This window comes from Ailuropoda melanoleuca, chromosome 17 (assembly GCF_002007445.2).
Source record: "Ailuropoda melanoleuca isolate Jingjing chromosome 17, ASM200744v2, whole genome shotgun sequence".
In the NCBI taxonomy this organism is placed as follows: domain Eukaryota; kingdom Metazoa; phylum Chordata; class Mammalia; order Carnivora; family Ursidae; genus Ailuropoda; species Ailuropoda melanoleuca.
In genome coordinates this window covers 27,192,973-27,214,642 of record NC_048234.1, presented here as the reverse complement: position 1 = coordinate 27,214,642, position 21,670 = coordinate 27,192,973, and the positions used below count along the sequence as shown (strand labels likewise).

Here is a 21,670-nt window from a genome sequence, read left to right as displayed (position 1 = left end):
GGAGATCACGCCCTGAGCCGAAGGCAGACGCTTAACCGCTGTGCCACCCAGGCGCCCCCCTCTCTGACTGTTCTTAATCTGGACAAGGGGACATGGGGCATCCCTTTCGGCTGGAGTGGTTTGCATTTCTAGCCCCAACTGTAAAGGAGATACTTATCTTTGCACCCCAGAATCACCCCAGGGCCTGCAGCAAGGGAGCTCTAGGAATGGCACCTGCATCTCTCTCCTCTCAAGTTCACCCAGGACTCAGAGCTCTCCGGACCAAGCAGGAGGCAAAGTAGAATCTTCCATACTATTTATTTCTCTCTCTCAGTGAACAGAACTGAATGTGAGTACACGTTAAAAAAACAAAACAAAAAACCCCAAAACCCCACACCAAACATGGGTGGTGAGATTCCACCACAGCGTTATCACAAATACAACGTGGTGGGGGGTGGTGTGGGAAGGGACTCAGTGGCCTCTTCCCCTGGGCCTGCCGTTCCTCAGCTTTGCATTTATCTTCCAGAGGAGCATAAGCATTTTGACAGTGCCTTGAAATGGGCTTGATGCTGAGGAACGTTAAAATAAAATAATGAATCAGATGAAATTGTCACACATAGAGTTTAACCTACAGGGCCACACACACAGGGAGCCGTACCCAAGAAAGAGACAAGGAAAGATTATTATTTAGCACAGAGACATATAAAATCCACCTACCTAGGTAGAGGAACTTCTGGATTACAGCCTAAAATGCAAAATAAAGTAATAATAAGAAAAAATATTCTGCGCATTTGGAAGAGTAAATTCACAGCCAATAGAAGTTGGCACAGCACGGACATACAAATTTATTTCTCAGAGGCAAAATCTACTTCTGATAATGAAAAAAAAAAAGGGCTTCTTGAAGTCAAATACATTCAAATATACAAATATACCCAAAATAGCAGTTTTTGTCAGTACCATTATTCTTAACATTACATTGACAAATTACAATAATTTGAAAAGGATCTACTTTTCCTTTTAAGATCCCCCTGTATTCCCTTAAAATGTTTGCATTTCTTTTTTTTCCTCCAGGGAAGATATTGTGAGTACTTCATGAAAAAGATGCTTTTGATGAAATTTATTTTACTTACGTCAGACGTGTCACCAACCAAATCCCCAGAAAACAAGTCAATGGGAGAGTCGGAAGCTTTGGGGTTGATGAGGAGGGCATCGAATTCCTTGCCCACTTCAAAGTTTCCAATCTCTTTATCCAGCCCCAGGGCTACAGGGTGGAATAAATTAATTAACAGTTAGCATTTGGAGCCATCAGATGAAATGTCCCCGTTTGCAAGGACAGAGACTGCCAACATACCACTAGAAAAAATGTGTATCTTAATGTGAAGCAGCGAAACTCTCTCATTTTAAGAGATCCTAAAACATTGACACACAGAAAGCAGAACAAGCATGGGGAAAGCAAAATCTGAGAATGAAAACAGGTCCCCGCATCACCACGATCTGTAATTCAGATGGCGTCCGTCTATTTCAGCCCTATCAGCACCCTTCACAGTCCAGCTGGCCTATGATTTCCATTCATCCCTCTAAGAAACATGACGATTGACATAATGTCTTTCTTCCTTTTCCTTCCTGTTCTCCCCACAACCCTCCAACTCGTTTCCTTGCCCTTGTTGTTCTATGAAACAGCTGACAGGATCGATTTTCATGGCCCCAAATAAATAAGAAATAAATATCCTTTTGCATATGTGCCAATGCAAGCATATCCATCTGAATTTCCTTCGCTTAAATCCTCTGAATGGAGAAAATTCACTTCTGAAAGTGAATAGGTCCTCCTAACTCAAGAGTGCCAATGCTTTAGAAACCAGACCAATTTCTCGGTAACCTCAAAGACTTTCTGGTTGCCGGAGAAGAATGGTTTTCTAAAACAGGCATAGGTCAATACTATCTATTATTGACTTGATCAACAGCGAGAATTCATGTTCCATGAATATCAGATGTCAAGGAAGAACACCTGGCATTTTTATGATTTAGTTTCAGAAGATGGGAGTAGTTGGCCTTCCTAGTCAATAAAGGTATTAAATCTAAAGCTCCTTAAAGCTTATAATCTGAGTGCACACTGAGCTACCAAAAGGAAGCATGCATAAAAGGAAGACCAGCTGGAGGGCAACATTATTTATTTGAATTTTTACATGTGTTGGGTGAATTCTGTCACCATCAAGATATAGTCTGATGTGAAAACACTGGGTCAGGGATCTCTGTTAGACACTATCTGGTACGTTCTATTGCTCTGTGTGCATATCCAGCAGCCTTTTGGCAACTCCCTCAGCACTGATTAAGAAATCCTACTTGTTCTTAAAAGATTGTTTAAAGGGCAACTCTTTTATTCTCAGAAAAGAACAAGATTTTTTAGCTGAAGAATCCTTACAGGAAGACAGGGGTGCAAAAGTAATTGGAAAATGTAAAGGGCAGTTAGGTAACTCCTACTAAATGTGTGGGAAGTACCGAATGTAATAGAAAATCACTGGAAATTCTCTCCTTTACCAGTTACAACCTTTTTGCCTTTGACAAAGAAGCATGACAAAATATAAGTTTCTAATGACTGTACTCAACATAAAATTGTTGTGTGGTTAATGGGTCAGAGAACCAGGTTCACTGACCAGAGTCTGATGGTACGTATCAACTACCTGAGCTAATTGCTCGAACCTGGAAGGTCAGGCATGTGCTCACCAAAAAAAGACACAACTGCTTTAATGAATTTGTAAACTGGTCTAAATTCAGATACTGCAGAGAGGCCCAGCAGGGCGGGTCAGCAATTCGGATGCATTTCAGGAAATGCAGCTTTGCGGCCTTGGGAGCAGATGTCCCTGTGAAGGGGATCTATGCACATCTTCATCTTGACAGTGAATGGAAAGGCTGTGACAGGCTGGGGAGATGACACAATTTAAACAGCGATCCATTCATCTCATTTCACTCATAGAATCACAGAGACACGAGCTAAGGAGAAGAAATCCCATCACAGTAAGCTCAGTGGCCCAGAAAATAGATTTAAAAAGCTACACAGTGAGATAGAAATGATTTGGTAAGCGGCGCATGCCAGCTTGATCTCATGTAAGATCTTGACGAAGCACCTCACAGACAGCCTAGAATAAAAAAGGCATTTAAGTGCAATCTCTTTGCACCATGAAAATAGATGGTAGGCCAACGGCACAAATAGGGAGGGGTGGGGATGGGGAGTTTAAAAAATGGATGATTTAAAACTTGGAACTTTAGAAAATGAAATCATAAGACTTAGGAAAGTGCAAAGAGCATGACCTCTGCTTGTTTTCCTTGAAATGTTCTTTACGGCATTCATCATGGCCCAGAGCATTCAAAGAGTCAGAAGGTTTCTCTTCCCAGGATACTCTCACATTCTATCACCCTCCATTTCTAAGACCCAGGGTATCCATCATAAATCTTTCTCTATAGATCTACATTGGTCTCTATTCTGATGCTTTTATTTCTCACTAGCTACCTGATGTTTCATGCTCTGTTCACATCATCCATCCAGATTACACTAAAATATGGAAGAGACTGAAGGCAATACAACTACCAATGTCTATTTCTTCCTAAAAATATGGCTACAGGGGAGAACTGGAAAAAGCTGATGAACAGTATTTATATATCAACCAACTACACTTTCACGTCTTTTTCCTTTTAAAGAGCTTTGGGTAATTAGTATCCTTAAATATAGCAACAAAACGCATAGTTTAAGGTGGGATTTCCAGAGGAAGATCTCCCAGCGGATGGGTGGGAACCTGGAGGCTGGCATCAGATGTTCTGGATTCAAATCTCGGCACTCCGTGGCTTGGCAGCTGTGTGTGCCTCCCTCAGGTGCCTCGCTGATAAGGGGAGAATCAGTAGCAGTGGTTGTGAGCACGAAGTGACAACACAGAAAGCATGATGCGTAGTGTCTCTTCCCTGGTAAGAGTTTAGTTAAGTCTTGGCTATTATTTTTACTATTATTATTAATATCATTACTATCATCTCTCTGGCCAATAGAGAGCGTGTTACTCGACTCAGTGGGAAAAAACGGATTATTTTAAAGAACTCACGTACATGTGACCATTGCAAATGTCCATCAAAGCAATTAATAGAATTGTGTGTTGAACGTGTCTTCCGCCAAAGACAGGGGACTTGCTGTAGAAAGGGTAACTCTACCATGTCTGAACATTACCCACTAAATCTGGGGGGTGGTGTACGAGAAGCAACACTGGGGTATGAATATGGGATGCCTGCTGACGCCGCTGTCCAGAGCCTTCATACTGCTCCCGAGGACACAGACGGGCGTGGTCGTACACTGTTCAAGAAAGAAACAAAATGGTCATTACCTTGGCTGCCTCCAAGAGTAGCTAGTCTGAAGACCTCTTTGAGGGTGAGGCTTTTCTCGTTGATCTTATTAATTAAAAGGATGTTGGAAACCATCACTGCTCTTCTGATGGCATCAAGCATGGAAGCCGAGTAACCACCAGCCACATCTACGGTAGATAGAATAAAGCCACATCAGTAACCTCATTTGATAAATGGAATATTAGGTGAATGAGGCTGGTTTTTTGTTTTTAATGACCGATATTCAGTCTGCGATATACATCCAAGAAGGATCTTATCTAGACACAGAATAGACACAGACTAACAGTTGAAAGAATTCAAAACCTATAATTAGAACCAAATGTGTAGCCGATGTATTCATTTCCTAGGGTTGCTACAATGAATTACCACACATGAGGCGGCTTCAAATAGTAGAAATGCATTCTTTCACAGTTTGGGAGGACAGAAGTGTTCAATCACATTGTTGGCAAGGCCCCGATCCCTACAAAGGTTCTAGGGAAGAATCTTTCCTTGCTGCTTTCAGTTTCTGGTGGCTCCTGTGGTTCCTTGGCTCACGCCAGGAGACCTACAGTATCTGCTTCTGCCTTCAAATGGAAGCTTCCTCCCTCTGTCTTTACATGCCGTTCACTTTCTGTCTTATGAGGACATGCATCACTGGATTTAGGGCCTACCCTAATTCAGAATGACTGCATCTTGAGATCTTTCCCTTAATTATATCTGCAAAGACCTTTATTCCAAATAAGGTCACATTTACATTGTTCAGTAGACATCTTTGGGGTTTGGGGGGTGAGGAGGGGAGCGCACGGTTCAATCCAGCGCAAGGCCCAAATGGTTACTAAAGTTAAGAGAAGAAACTCTTATCTCTGAATATTCCCTGAACTCTCACAGAAATATGCCTGCATAGTTATGAAGATAATTTGGATAACGTGAGATTTAAAACAAGCTCACAGTTCTATGTTCTAAAAACTCATCCTAGCTCTGTTCTAATCCAGATGAGGACTTTGGGAATTACAAGCTACTCTTTATGATAATTTTTCAGGGAGAGCGTTTAGAATGAACTGTGTTTATATCTGTTGTTGTTGTTTATTGACTTTATTTTCCGAGAGCAGTTTAAGGTTCACAGCCTAATAACTTTTTTAAGGTATTACTTTTAGCACTGTACATATGCTCTCTTAAGTTACATTTATGATTTTTGCTTTCATTTTTTAAACTCTTTTACAACTTTTTAAATCTTATTTCTATTTTAACTGACTTAGCCTTCCCTGATATGCTGTTGTCCCATCACTTCCCTAGACCTTGGCCCATTGTTTTGTCTCATAACTCATTGAATGCTGTAAATTTTCAAGTATTTTTTCCCAAGAGTTCATGGGGAGAATATTTTTCAAAACTTCATACATTGGAGAATTTTGTTGCCTTCGCACATGAGGGAGAATCTCGTCCAATATAATATTGAGTAACAACCATATGGCTCCAAACTCTTTCTTGTTCTTGCTATTTTTCATGCCAGCAAAAACACCTGAAACCAAACTGGTTTTTAATTGTTTTATTGATAACTGACTTTTTTCCCTGCCTCAATATTTTAGGACTTTTTTTCTTTGTAATTCCAATACCTTGACAATCAGTTATGATTTAGCCTAGAACAGGGTAAGTTCTTTGAATAAAATACACAGTTCTTTCTTAAGCTCAGAAAAGATTTATCCTTCAAAACCTCTATTCCATTTATTCTGGATCCTGGGTCAGGAAAACCCCGTGTTGGTGTTATTCTTTCTATGCTCCATGTGGACCATCCTCAAATACCCCCTTTGATCTTTGACCAACTTTGTTTTCCACATCACCAATTTAATTTTCTGTAATAGTGCTACTTTCATAGTTTCCTACATGGTTTGTTATTTTTAAATTGAAATATAATTAAGATAACATAAAATGCACAGGACTCAGGTGTCCAGTTTGATGAATGCTAACAATTGTACATAGCCATTTAACTACCTTTCAGAAAGACAAGATATTAGACATTTCCTTTGCTCCAGCAAACTCTCTCATGGCCCTTTCCAGTCAATTCCTCTCCCTGCCCCATCCCCAACCCTTGGCAACCACTTTCTGCTTCCTATCAACATAATGTTAGCTCTATTGGTCCCTAGGTTTCATGCATATGGAGACACACAGCATGTGCTCTTTTGTGCCTGGCTTTTTTCACTTAACACAATATTTTTAGATTTACCTTTGTTTCACACAGATCAGTGGTTTCTACTTTCTTGAATGCTGAGTGGCACTCCACTCTATGAATTTGCCACAGTTTGCATATCCATTCCCCTGTCCGCGGGATTTTGGATTGTTTCTAGTTTGGGGCTATTATAAATACAGCTGATATAAACATTCATGTACAACTCTTTCTGCAAACATATGTGCTCACTTCTCTGGGGTAAATATCCCAAAATGGAATTATGGGTCATATGCAGATGTATCTTTAACTTTATGAGAAATAGCCAAACAGTTTTCCAAAGTGGTTATAAAATTTACCCTCTCTCCAATCATATAGGATTGTCTATATGCTTCTCACTCTTTTTTCCCCGTTTACTTTTTCTTTTTTTTTAAGATTTTATTTATTTATTTGACAGAGATAGAGACAGCCAGCGAGAGAGGGAACNTCCCCGTTTACTTTTTTTTTTTTAAGATTTTATTTATTTATTTGACAGAGATAGAGACAGCCAGCGAGAGAGGGAACACAAGCAGGGGGAGTGGGAGAGGAAGAAGCAGGCTCCCAGCAGAGGAGCCTGATGTGGGGCTCGATCCCAGAACGCCGGAATCATGCCCTGAGCCGAAGGCAGACGCCTAACGACTGCACCACCCAGGCGCCCCTTTTTCCCCGTTTACTTCTTTCATTTAAAAAATTTCCTTTTCCATCACAACTTGCGGTCTTTTCATAGTACTATGTCTTCTTGTACTCAAAGGATGATGGCAATTTTCTAAGATTTTCTTCGACATCCTGAAGTAGATCATTTTCAGAGATAAGCTCATCTTCTCATTGGGTTTTTGTTTTGTTTTGTTTTGTTTTGTTTTGTTTTGAGAGAGTGTGTGAACATGCATGTGAATGGGGAGGGGGAGAGAGGGAAAGAGAGAATCTTAAGCAGCCTCCAAACCCAGTGTGGAGCCTGATGTGGGGCTCGATCGCAGGACCCTGAAATCATGACCTGAGTTGAAATCAAGAGTTGGACGCTTAACTGACTGAGCGACCCAGGTGCCCCTTATTCTTTTTGATATGAATTTGTTTTATTTTGCAATATTTTTGCTAAACTTCATGTGGGTTTCTCCTATCTAATAGTTGAGAAAGTCCAGATCTGCCTCCCCGTGTTAGAGACAGGGTGAACAAACCATTTTTGGACCTGCTCTCTGCCCATAGTATAAGGTTAAGTGATCTTCTGAAGCCTACAGGGGACATGCAGGTTGATATATAAAGGTCATGTTTCAGGAAGACTGGAGCATAGTGTGGCTATTGCAACAGAGACTATGTAAAATGCAACAGCATTCCCAATTCATAAGGGGATATATCATATTTCATCAAACCTTTGGTCCATACACCCACATTGCTCTTTCCCTTTATACCAATCTTTATCGACTAGTGCAAAGTGCCAAGTATGTGCTAACCATTTTGCATGCATTTTTTTTCTCATTTAAGTCTCAAAACAAGCTTGTAAGAGAGACATAGTTATAACTGTTGTTATTTTTATAGAAATTAGGGAAATGAAGTCTTAGGAAATTAAGGAAGTTTGTTCAAAGTCTTACAGCTAATAAGTGACAAAGCTTTCCCTAAACATTTTACCCATCATTCTCCAACCCAAAGTCAAGAACTGGAAGTTATATGATGAACTTAAATCATGGAGACCAACTCTTAGAAAACTGGAAAGCAATACCTACCTGATTTTCAGCTGTCTATAAAATTTTTCATTAACGGGCTAGTGTGTAAAAAATTCTTGGCCATATTTTTTCTTATTTATTAAAGCTTTTCTGTGAAGGTAAAATAACCACCTTAACACCTATGACTATATCCAAGTATTACCACACTCTCAACGACAGAAGCTTTAAATAAGAATTTTTTTAAAATCGTAATTCTTTTGACTCATATAAAATTGGGGAGAACATCTAATCTAGCACACCTCTTTAAAAATATTAATAATTCATTTTGTTTTATTGTATATCTTACCAATATTGCTGGTATAAAATTAACTGAGACGTGAGTGATTGCGGAAAACGATGAAAACCATCATCGTCAATACGCAGACACTCGATGCTCTTAAGTGTCAGGAAGACGAATGCATCAAGAATGGAGACGAAATCCCTGCACCCCACGCCCATTTAAAAATTTTTTTTAGTTTATTCACCCACAGTAATAAAAGGTTCACAGAAGATGTGCCTAGACCTTTGGGCCTGTCCCATACTTTTAAAGTGAGCAGCACGGCACACACTCAGGAAAAACAATGAAAATGTACAGTGGGAAAAAAAAAATCACTAATTGATCAGCCACCTAAAATGTCCTTCAGCCCAGCAAACAGACTGCCTGTGGGAATTGGAATCTCATTTTGTTAAACATTGCTCAAAAGCAAAGCAAGTTCTTAATATAGCTCAAAGTTCTCAATGCTGGCATAGACTGAATCTCTGCTCCCTATGGCAAGGTCAAATAATTTTCTTTTGAGATAGTGTTTGTGATGACACAGTTATTGAAAACTAAAACCATACAAATCCAAACCATCAAAACCTAGCCAGAAGGACCAAACAAAAGGGGAAGAAAAATCAAGTTTAAAAACAACAAACCAAAAAACAATAAACCTCTACAGCACCTCAGAAGGACTTACCCTTTATCACCAACCTCGGAGCATTAAGTGAGGATAATGGCCCTCAGGAGGTCAGCGTCATCAAAACATCTCCCTTTGTAGACGTTTTCTTACTGCTGCCAGCCCACCACTTTATTAGCTCAAGATAGTACTACCAGATAAGAAAACTAATTTTTTAAACTGTTACCAGAAAATTAGTCACGTCATAAAGTTATGCACTTACTTGACCACTTTGCCCATGTCCAAATAGCAAAATACTGACCTGTACCCAGCCCTATCTTCACGTCATGTTTCAGGACTTCTAGCACATTGAGAAAGCCGCTGCTGAGCCTGTGGAGAGAGGAGATAATCAGGACGAGGAGATCATGTGTTTTCAACAAAAAAAGGACACCAACAATAATGACGGTGATTTCTCTAAAATTGTGTTTCCTGTCATAACAGCTCTCATGTTGACACAAACACATTAGCCAAATCAGATCATCTGAGTCCCGGAGTAAAAAACGATCATAAAGGAGCTTTACTCATTGGGTTGAGGTTAATCCCAGGAGGGTACAACGCAGCAAAAAACAGAAGGAAAATGGGATCATTTGTAAGGAAAAATGAATGAAGAAGTTCAATCTTGCAGTTTGTTCAAACGTCTATTGGTCTTCAGCGTTTTGTTTTAACCAACACAGCCTTTTATGTTCAGAAGTAGAAATTATAAAGCATTGTCTTTCCTCTCTTTCTGGTATACTTTGTTACCCTGAATGAGTAGTGACTTGCAAAATCAAAGAAAGAGGGTACTTCTGGGAAAGGGGGTGCAGGCTGATGAGTCAGGGTCTGAGAGTTCACAGGCTGCTGCTGAGGACCGCAGCAGCTAGGAGAGAAGGTTCCAGGCTGAATTCTGGACATTATGACCCTGAGCTTATTAGACGTGCCACCCTCCTATAGAAACAAAGGAAAACTAAAGCGTTCCTTAGAAGTCTGAGAAGATGCAAATGTCACAGTGGTCTCCTTGAAGATACATGTACCCATCACTGTCAAATCCCCAATGCACGTGCAATAAATCTTTCAAAGTTGTTGGAGAAAGAACAGCAGTGACCATCTAAACAGAAACGTATCCATAAAGAAATTTAACTTCCAACCTCAATTTGCAAATCTAAATTTTAATTTAGATTTTACCCCACAGGATGTTAAATCTTTTCCCCATCTGGTCGCTAGACCATAATTATGGTCACTAGCCATACATATAGCCAAGATTCCCTGTCATGTGTGACTACTTTATATCTGAAAACCAGAAGGCTCTGGAACCTCTCAAAATGCACCAGAAATATAGCTCTGTGGCTCTCATGCCTTTCCTATACTGTCTCTGACATGTATCGTTTTTTTGCTGGCCAACTCCCTAGGCTTCCAACTGCCAGCACCTCCAGCTCTAGCTCGGGGCTCTTTCCCCATCACAGAGCCTGCTCTGCCCGTGTGTGGGGAAGGCCAGGAGTTCACCTCATCCAGCAGCCCTCCACAAATAACTGATAGGTGTGTGGGAATAACTATCCTCGCTTCCTCACCCCTTGGGCAGAATGACTTTGAGGTCTGTTTTGTACATTGGTTCCCTGAGTTTTCTGGAAGAATTAAACTCCAGGAGTCTGCAGTGGTAACTTGCTTGATGATGTGCTCTTACTGACTTCCTTCCCTTCTCTGTCTTACCAACCAACCTCCTGAGATCACCTCCAAATAAAATACTTGTACATGGATTGTCTCATGATCTGCTTCTGCAAGAACTCAAAACAAGAGAGGATACAAAGTAACCCTCAAAAAACCGAAAATTTAGCAGAAGCGAAATAAATTGGCTGAATGAATATACGAACGATCCATTTAAACCTGCCTCTAAGTGGGAGGAGCTCTATTCTGGATCAACTAGCACCAGAAATGAGATCCTTTCTGTATCGAATCCTAGAACATGGATTCTAACCCAGCATCCAGGGATCAGTATCATGGGATCTGTGAATTCCCTGAAATTAAATGTAACGTTTCTGTGTCTGCGAGCTTTTTTCTGAAAATACAGGCCATAATTTTCATCCTACTCATTTATGGATCTACGACCTTTCAAAGGGTTAAAAACTAACTATAAATAAAGCTTTGCATTCTGGGGAATTACAACAGGACACAGCCCTCCTATGCGAACTGGCACCCTGTGGGATCCAGCAGCATGATACACACCGTTGGATGTTGGCTTATGGCCACACTACACCTTCTCCTGACCGCAGAGCATGCAAAGTCAGTGCCCTCTCCCCGGAACGCCTGGCTGGCATGTGCGTTCTTGCAGTCCTTAGCGCAAACCCCAAAATGCTGTAGGTTTTGAACTCTTTCTGTTTTACTTCGTATTGTCCCATTTTGTGCAAAGTTTCAGAAATTTTAAGAGATGCTGTGTTCTTCAAATGCACACTCTGCCAAAAGTATCCTCTCTTGAGTGCTCTTTCTCCCCACTGAGGCACAGGTAAGCCTCCGTGTGTCTACCTGGTTCCTGTCCCAACCAAACGGAACGCTCGAAGAGGGACAGGACACTGGAGGCACTCCTGAGAAAACAAAGGTATTTGGGCTGCTAATTCGCAACCCAAATGGTCATCACCTAACAACCGATTATTGCCTACTCACGATAAGTTAGAATTGGGGCAATGCGAGATCGCTGCTCCCCGCTCCTTGAACACCTGGAGTTCCTCTGCAGAAAGGTAGCAGCCATGCGCCATCACTGTCTGGAGAGAAGAGTATCCTGTGTGGAGTTTACCACTTAAAAATGTTTCCGTGAGGGGCACCTGGGTGACTCAGTTAAGCGCCTGCCTTTGGTTCAGATCATGATCCCGGGGTCTTGGGATCCAGCCCCACATCGGGTTCCCTGCTCGGCGGGAAGTCTGCTCCTTTCTCTCTTTCTACCCCTCTGCCCCTCCCCACCGCTCTCTCTCTCTCAAATAAATAAAATCTTTAAAAAAATGTTCCCATTAGTCTTCACGCACTGCAAGATGTTACAGGTACAGACAGAAGCTGGGACTTGGTGAACCTCTTCACAAGAGCATTTACGACGACGCGCGTGCATAGAATCCCTGTGTACAAGTTACCCCTCAAAAAGGCCTGTAAAAACAGTGGATTACACCAGTCTCGGCCAATACGTGGATCTTACTTTTTTTTTCTTTTTTTAATCTATGAAATAACAAGGGTCCAGGTGATCTGCAGGGTAGGCTGTCCACCCAGCTCAAAGATACGATGCATCTTCATTTTAGAAAACAGCCAAGTTACTTTATTTTCTAATTCCACGTGGTGAGCAACTGGTGGGGTGTGCTTGTTCCTATCTTAATCAGAACTTTCTAGAAGTAAGCTTTCCTTTGTCAGCACATGGAAGCTGTGGGCGTAATCCTGGAAAGAGTTGTTCTGCATTTCGGCTCCTAGTTAAATACAGGCACCGATGCTTTTGATACCTAAAACCAAATAATCCTTATTTATCTATTTTTTAAGTCTTAGTTAAATTGGAGTATAGTTGACACAACCAAATAAACTGTTTAATCACCTATATTTACATTTTCACAAAAATTAGGAAATATAATATTTTATATGCATTAATTTGGAAGATAAAATTGATCCAAGAAGGCAGGCACTGCCCACATACCACACTTCTCTGTTGAGTCCTGATAATATTTGTGGGTTTTCCTGAATAGGATTTAAGTCTTTCTTGTGGTATACATACAATGTTATATCACTCGGCGACAACAAAAGATGAGATCATGCCATTTGCAACAACGTGGATGGACCTCGAGGTTATGCTAAGTTATTATGCTAAGTGAAATGAGTCAGACAGAGAAAGGCAAATACCATATGATTTCACTCATGTGGAATCTAAAACAAAGAAAAATTAATAAGCAAACAAACAGAAGCAGACCTGTAAACACAGAAAACAAACATGGTTGCCAGAGGGAAGGTGTGGCGGGATGGGCAAGATGACGGAAGGGGAGTGAGAGACATAGGCTTCCAGTTATGGAATGAATAAGTCATGGAAATAAAGGCACAGCCTAGGAAACAGTCAATAGTAATAGGTTGTATGGTGACAGATGGTAGCCGCACTTGTGAGCGTAGCATAACATAGGAAAGTTGAATCACTATGTTGTGTACCTGAAACCAATGTAACATTGTGTGTCAGCTGTACTCACATGAAAAAAATTAAAATTAAAAAAAAAAAAAAAGGCTTCACTCTTTCAAAATTCTTTTTCCTTCAGTTCAAAACCTGTTTCCAGACAGCTTTCTCCTTTGGGAGGCACAGTTCAGTGACCAAAGAATTATTAATAAAATAAAATTTTCCCAAACTCTGTGCAAATAAAATTAACATGCAAATAGCAGGTTGATTTATTAATCACATGGAAATATATGTAGAGAAGGCTGGAAATTATGGCGTAGCATTTACAAGATCTACGTAGAGTATTAACCTTCCAGATTAGTCATAGTCAGCCCTCTGTTCATGGTCCCGAAGAATTTATTTGGTGCAGTAGGTTTGACTCTCCGTGCAGTTTGTACAGTTCATTGAAGGCCAAGGCCAAGGGGTATACTGTTGTAACAAAGTGTCTCCTCACTACATGAATTATAATTAATGTGAAATTATTTAATTATGAAAGTATTACATACTCATTTTTTCAAAAGCAATCCCACATTAAAATAAAGAGTAAAAAGTCCTCTGTTTTCTCCCTCAGGAGGAGCACACTCAGTGTTTGTATTCCTGCTAATTACTTTTTTAAGAGACAGAGAGAGAAAGGGTGCCTAAGTGGGGAGGGGCAGAGGGACAAGGAGAGAGAGAATTCCAAGCAGGCTCCATGCTCAGCACGGAGCCCAATGTGGGGCTTGATCCCAACAGCCTGAGACCCTGACCTGAGCCCAAATCAAGAGTCAGATGCTTGGCCAACGGAGCCACCCAGGTGCCCCTCCAGATAATTTTTTCTAAGTGAGCATGCTCCCACACATACATCAAACAATACCGTATAAATATTCTTCCTGGTAAGTCTGTATACATCATTCTTGTGAATGTTGGATAAAATTTTAATTATGGATGTTCTATAATCTAACCAATCACCCACTGATAGACATTTCCGAACTTTCACATTAATTACATTCCTATTCATATTCCTTACAGAATGTCTCCTTAGAAATGCATCTGGTAACTCAAGGGAATGCACATTTACATTCTAATGGATACTGACAAAATGTGCCTGGACCAAATGACATCCCCACCCTCAAAGAAGCCTGGAGCTTTATTTACTGGGATGAAACCACAGGCCGATTTTTAACTCTACACCCACGCATGCGCATCCTCTGAGCTCTACTCTAGTTTGGGAAATGCACACATGATGGAGAAGTCTGAAGATTACCACTGAGGTTTTATTTTATTATTTCAGTTTTTTCCCCACTGCCCCCTAATTACTGAGATTTTTAAAAGTAGATAAATATGCCCTAGTTGGCACAGATTACGTCATGATACGCAATGTACCTTATTTGTCAGAAGATTGTTTCTATCATACACATCTGTGTAGTTTTTATAATCAGGAAATAAGTTCCTCACGGCTTCAACTTCATGGACAGTTTCACTTACATGGCTCTACAAGAAAAGAAATAATATTTTCAATTTTCTCATGTGAAATACCATGAGAAATTATACTTCCTACCCCAAAACGATAAGGATGGCTTCTACTTGCCTATGCAAGACAACAAAGATGTTACATGTGTCTTATTGAAAACAATTATACATATTATATACAATATCACATCGATATGAAATTGAAACTATGAATGTGAACATGATAATTACACGGATATGTAAGGTTCTAGCCCTAACCTTAACTCATGTTATATTCTTTCTGTAGCAAGTATGAATAAAAATAAAAAAAACCTAGCTATTTGTGGCAACTTGCCTCTTCTGGTAATGGCCATTTAAGAAAAGAGTTTTGTGGCCATACAAGGGCAGACAGCATGGTTCACTCATAAGGAAGCTGGAATCTGAACAAGGACAGCTGAATGTTAGCCCAAGTTCTGAGTCCAGCTGTGTGTCTCAGGGTGAGTCAGTTCCTTCCTTTGGGTCTCCATAGTCTCATCTCTCAAACACAAGGGTTGGGCTGAATGAGTGATTTTCTAAACTCTTTCAGCTTTGAGTATGTTATTCATATAAAAATTCATAGAAATCCAATATGTAAAAGGCATAAACAAGTTGCCTCTCAGGAAGCAGGACTGGGACTCTAGAACCCTGTTCTCGTTCTGTCCCCTTCGTCAGCTTCCAGAATGAGTTCTGAAAACAGTTTGAAAATAACTGAGCTAGACAATCCTACCATCGCCAAAAAAAAGAGCCCATAAAAATCCACATCCAATCAAAACAAATGAGCCCTGGCCCCCACACCAATCTTTCTCCAGGGCACCATAAACCCTGAGAGGGCAGAAAGTACTTTTGAGACACAACACTTATGTGTAACCACCCCACCCCCTTGCCTAAAACAAAATCCTTCCAGACCAACTGGTGATGAGTACATATTATGGGAAAAAAATCATGAGCAAGTTGCCACTTCCAAGAACGGCAATGCCATTCCCCCCTCTCCATGAGGGAGAGTGTGAGCCAAAGAAATAAGAGAAAAAATTGCAATGTTCTAAAAATAGAGTGTTCCACCTAGAGGGTGAGCTCTATCCTGGCCTCAAGGAAATCTAGAGCACTGAAGAAATGCACGGGCATTTGAAGAGAAAAAAGGATAACCAGATGAGTCTTTTCACTTCGATAAATTTGAGTAAATGCTAAAATGCACATGCACATGTGCATACACCCCCAGCAAGGATATACTTGATTTTGTTTTGTGTTCATGGAGTTCAGGACACACTACCTACAAATATGGCATTGTGGCATATTGCGTATTTTAAGCTGAAGGAAAATAGCTGAAGGTCATTCTAACCTTCTTCCCTGAAACAGATTGTAAAGCTTTTATGTGAGGGGTGCCCACCGTTGGAGGAAAGGAGTATCCTTATCTCTGAAGACAAAGGGATGTCCAAAAGAATCCAAACGAATGATTACATTCCTCCGTGACTGTGCACTTGTCACCAAACCTAGCCTAGAAATGCTCCTATCTCTTTCTTTGGGTCTTCATCTCCTTATGAGGGCTCCTGTATCATGTAAAACTTATATGAAATGCATTTGAATGCTTTTCTCCTATTAATCTTTGTCAATTTAGTTTTCGAACCTAGCCAGGGACTCTAAGAAAGGTCTGGGAAAACTTTTTCCTTCCCTACAGTTGTGTGGGATTGAATCAAAAACACAAATATCACAGTCCCCCCAAAAGGGGGAGGGGTCGGCGAGAATAGTTAATGAGCCCCAACCAAATAAATTTTATTAAACAAAACAAAATACCCTCCACCCGATAAAGAATCAGTGTGTTGCCTTTCCCCTAACTTGCCCTTTGTTTTAAGATAGTCAACTCTTAAGAGGGAACATTTTAGTGCAGTCTGTAATGAAGCTTGGGTGGGGGAAGGGGTGCCTGCAACTCCCAATTTTAACCCAGCTGGAAGCTTTAAAAAGTGTTTCATTCCTAAATTGCAACCGTTTCATGACAAAGTAAGATATACTTTTTTGTTCCTGATTTTTAAATTAAGAAACTCAGAACAAAAGGGCTCTTAAATGCATTTTTGTAAGGTAGAAATTAGGTTCTTTTTGCTTTTCAAATAATAGGTGGTTCCTCCAAAAATGAAGGACTAGAACACTGAGAAAAGGCTCAAATAAAAGAAAGAAGTAGGAAAGAAATGAATTAAATTTATCCTACGGAGAACAGGTAATCAGTGTATTACTGATCTGGCTTGGTTACGTATGATGTCCTTGTCTCTTCAAGCCTGATCAGAGAAGATGGAGGGTAAAAGGAACTTCAAGTTTCTTATCTGAGAAATTAAAGAAGTGGATTTAGGTGACGTCTGTAAGAGCCCTTCCTGTCCTCTGATGCTATTTCTCTACGAGATCTCAGGAGAAGAACTATAGATGACTGCCAGAATTTAGGGTACTGAAAAGTCTTGCAGGTCTGGAAAGGGACACAAACAGGAGAAAAACACCCACCTGGATATGCAAATTATGGGTCTTCGCCATGTTTCCCAGTTTACCCAACAAAGTTTCAGAGCAGGAAAGGGAAAAACGTGGTGTCACTATGGGCTTCACTCTAGAATACTGGAAATAATAATTTTAAAAAAAAGTTGGTAAGGAAACTATGGATATCATCGATGCGTGGCTTACCCCAACATGCATATCATACAATCTGATATTTTATGTCTTCATTTTGGGGGATAGTCCCCCATTCTAAGAGTGGGTGGTAGTAGTGGATTTCATGGAAACAGCTCCTGGCTGAGGACAACAGAGAGAATATCCTGTAGCACCAAGTTCAATGGAAGAAGATTCCGTCAAAAATGACAGAGAGTCCCAGTCCCACATCCACGTGAAGGCTCAGACGAGGCCTTGACTGGGAGGCCTTCATGAAGAGAAATGGGAAGCAGAAGGACCTCTAAAGGAGGCTGCTGTGGGGAGACTCGAAGTGAAGTGGTGGCCTATTCCCCATCTACACCTTGGGGAGCAGTGCTGGCCATGGCCTCCCTCAGTTCGTTTGGTGGCAGCACTGCCTCTGGTGTCACCCAAAGTGAAGGCTGAGCAGGAGACAAGGGCTCAAAAGAGGGGTGGTGAGCATAAGGACCCACAAAGTTCCACCTAGTTCTCCCAAGATTAGACTGAAAGTAATAGGGTTCTCATGGTTTCCAGTTAGACCTCAAAAGGTGGTAAGGGAACGTCTGGCTTGCCAATCTACAAGATTACACAATGGAGCTAAGAACCAGCCTGCTGGAGGGGGGAGGAAACAGCACTGCCTCTGTAGGCTTACCAACACCAGAGTGCTGCAAAGACGAGTGCCCAGCTGAATGCCTGCAGGCCATGTAACATACCACACGTTAGGGACCAAGGCAGCCAATGGCCGGGGCATCATGGTGGACACCACCTGTGCTCCAGACCAGATCAGGGAGTATAAGAAGCCAGAGCCAATGTTGGTGTAGCCAACTTTCGGTTACTCCCAATCTGTTCACGTCCACGAAGCCCTCTCCCACCTCCCCAGGGACCAGTCCTGTGTGATTAGAAGGTTCCAGGGAAGAGGAAGGGAGAACCACTGAGAAGACAAAAAAGCCCAACCTCACAGAGCGGTGTTGATAGGCCCACTGTAAACACAATTGAAGGCTCTGGGAAAATACTTCTGCGTGCATGGAATAAGCCAAACGTACACACACTAATCTTTACCAAACAACTTAATAACAAATCTTACGAATGACACAAAAGCAATCCAAAATCAAGCGGGGAACAAGCTTACTTACGTTCTTTTGGAGCATTCTTGACACAAACCTGAAATAAAGCAACAAATGGGAAGATAGAAAATGTTGGCATTTTTAAATAGATTTTTAAAAAGGGCGAAAACATGATCCTTACATGTCTTAATTTCCATGCAAACATTTCTAATGCCATGCATGTTTCACCACCACTAATTAAAGATTAACAAGTAGTAATTACTCTGCTTTCTCATTGGCAGCCAGAGAGATAGAATCCAAAATCACAGGGAAATGCAATTTTATCTTCTAACATCAGCTGAGCTGTTCATGAATATTCCCACAGCACTCAAGCCATTCCACTGGCTTAAGCTCTATTTGGGGGAATGTTGCAGGATGTTATGCTCCGTGGATATTAGAGTCATGGAATCCTAGGCACCTGGACGCATTTAGAAGCCACAGGGCTCTCTCCTCCTCATTTTCCTTTATAGAGCGAAAGCTATTTTCTCACTCAGTATCATCACTTATTTTCAAAGGCTGAGTCCCTCTGGGCACAGATGTTGGAGTAAGGCTGATGGAAAAGTCCAGAGGTGGCTGTGAAATGGAGGGGGGTGGGGAGGAATGGGACCAGACAGGATGGGGGTGGCAGTCAGGGATGGTGGTATCCATAGGGCCTATGAAACAGCTATTTGTGCACCAACTGAAAAAATTTACTAGCTAGCTTTCTGCCTTCTGGTAGTCCTTCGTTTCAGAATAAAATGCGGATTAAGGTTTACTATGACCACAAACACACATCCATAGAACAGTTCAGCATGTGGCCAATGATAAAAGCAAGGTGCGTGCTTCGCTCTTTCTGTGAGCAGGTGGTGGTTCCTGAGTCACTCTTTTCAGAGGACACATTTAAGGTGAAGGAGGTTTGGAATTGTAGAAAAGTTTGGGCTTCTAAAACTCGCATCAAGATAGGTTAAGTCCTGCGGAAGATTTACATTTAAAGAGTGTTCTTCTGGATGTTGAACGTCATACAACGCAATTCCTCATCAAATCAAATCCTCAAGGGACTATGGAAAAGCCATTAAAGAAATGTAGGTAAAGTACTTCGGGGATCCGTAGATTATCCCAATGTAATCTCAAAAGAACGTAACCAAAGCTCATGATCTCAGGCAAGAGGACAACCCCGCCGCCAAAGGTAATCTGATGTGCAGACTACATACATTTAAAGCAAGTTCAATGTACAGGAGAAGACTCCATCGATGATAAAGGACAGAGAAGTGGTAAATCATTAACTTTTAAAAAGAATCCTTCATTTCACAAAGGGAGTCAGTCTAGGACTCTATAACAAGTTCCCAGAGGCTTCAAAATGGTATTGACATGCACCACTTTCTTTAGGACCAGACCGCGTGCTTCGAGCAGGGCAAACCCACGCAGCGACCTATGTGCCTGGTTCGCAGAGCTTGCCTCTCTCCATCTCTAACTCCATCAGCACCTCAGAGGGGCCGCCCGCAAGACCCATCAAGACGCACGTACCTCTCTGTTTCTTTGACCGATTCCTCAGTGGTTTCCTTGTATTCTGGAACAGTGGCATTCATATCCATGCAGACTTTGCCCACAAATGCCCGCTGCCCAAATTTATCTGTGAGGCACACACAAACAGAATCTGAAGTCATGTGTTTTTCTCCCAAACAGTATACCCCTCCCGAGCCTTTAGAAAACACAGTTCAATTAAAATCATTAGGAAAACACAAGTGAGAATGTAGCAGATCATCCCAGCATTTAAGAACAATAACGACAGCAAAACCACACCAAATTCTGTCAGCAGTTCAAGGGCTTCCACTGACTCCTTATTCCTTGGATTACTAACCAAGACGGTGATAATACGTGATTAAGGTCTGAACCTGTATGTGCCCAGTGTCCTCTGTTATGTGTAGGGCTATGAGGAATATACACAATAATGTATAGAAAGTGCCTGGCACGTAGGGCTTAGAAAAGATACTGCCACTTTTCTTAACCGTAGCAATGCCAGTATTATCATCAGTGGGGAATTTGACTTCGTCCTACGAGCAGCTCTTAGCACTAAGGAACCTGGTCCTCATTAGAGGTCCTAAAGAAATTTTATTTCAGCTAGAACGCTGAAGCTACCTGGGGTGATATCGTTTGTACAATGTCTCTGCCTCTGTCATAAGAGTCTTGCAAAAGTCTTTTTGCCTCTCTCTTTCCCCTGTAGTTCAGTTTAATACCTGGCCATTACATTACTCCTCCATGAAACCCCACCTTCATCACATACCTCATTTGGCTCAAAATCTTTGAGTATCTGATGCATATCCGAACCTCTCCACAGTCTGAACCATCCATCTGCCCAACCTCCTCTCCCACCCCATCGTGCAATGGACCCTGTCCTCCAGTTCAGCTTTTCTGTTCCTTGCTTCCTGTATCCACTACGGATGTCTCTGTCCCCATACCTCTGTCCATGTCATTTCCCTATTGGGAAGACATTTTCCTCCCCACCATGTGAGGTTCCTGTATGGCCCTGTTTAAAGGCCCCCTCTATGAATTCTTTCCAGATGATCCAAATCTGAGTCTTCTCTGTCTTCTCCAAAAATAGCAATATATATTTTCAGTGCTACCCTTCCAGCCTCTGGCAGAAAGCACCTTGGCCAGCCATCAGAAGCATCAGCGCATCAGCCGACGCTGTTTACTGAGCATCTGCTACGTTCTGAGCGCTGTGCGAGGGACAAATTCTGGATTACTAATCCAAAGCCAGTCTCAGATCTGCTTACTAGCTGTGTGGTTTGGGCATGTTATGGCCTCTGAGCATCAGTTTATCCATCTGTAACACAAGGGCCTGAATGCCTACTTCCAAAGGCTGTTTGTAACTGGGCTGAGATAATCCGTGGAGAGTGCTTTGTGCAAAGCCAGGCATGAGCACAGCTGCTGTTAATACAGTTATTAATCAAGATGTGTGGTTATTAATCAGTTAATCCTGTCTGGTTTCTCAAGGGCAGAGACTATATTCTATTTCACTGTGTTCTCAGCACCTAGCACAGTGCCTAGGTCTATAAGTCCAGCCAACAGCCAAGACATGTCTGCGGATTATAATATAATCAACTGTTGCCACAGTGAGAATTAGTAATCCTGTTCCCAAACGTCCTAAGTTAATACACAAAATTCAGACCTGCACACATCATTCT

General features: G+C 41.4%; 1 protein-coding gene across 2 annotated transcripts in view; it reads right to left on the bottom strand.

Moving 5' to 3' along the window:
* The window catches only part of GDA (guanine deaminase), an 84,848-nt gene that overhangs the window by 4,402 nt on the left and 58,776 nt on the right, over positions 1-21,670 (bottom strand). For both annotated transcript variants that reach the window (XM_034647092.1, XM_002914743.4), the window contains exons 5-13: positions 20,010-20,115; positions 18,537-18,564; positions 17,248-17,355; positions 14,662-14,769; positions 11,796-11,893; positions 9,427-9,494; positions 4,341-4,487; positions 1,110-1,240; positions 697-724 (exon numbers count right to left, since the gene is read on the bottom strand). In XM_034647092.1, the coding sequence (XP_034502983.1) occupies positions 697-724; positions 1,110-1,240; positions 4,341-4,487; positions 9,427-9,494; positions 11,796-11,893; positions 14,662-14,769; positions 17,248-17,355; positions 18,537-18,564; positions 20,010-20,115 (822 nt within the window). The remainder of the gene's footprint in view (positions 1-696; positions 725-1,109; positions 1,241-4,340; positions 4,488-9,426; positions 9,495-11,795; positions 11,894-14,661; positions 14,770-17,247; positions 17,356-18,536; positions 18,565-20,009; positions 20,116-21,670) is intronic.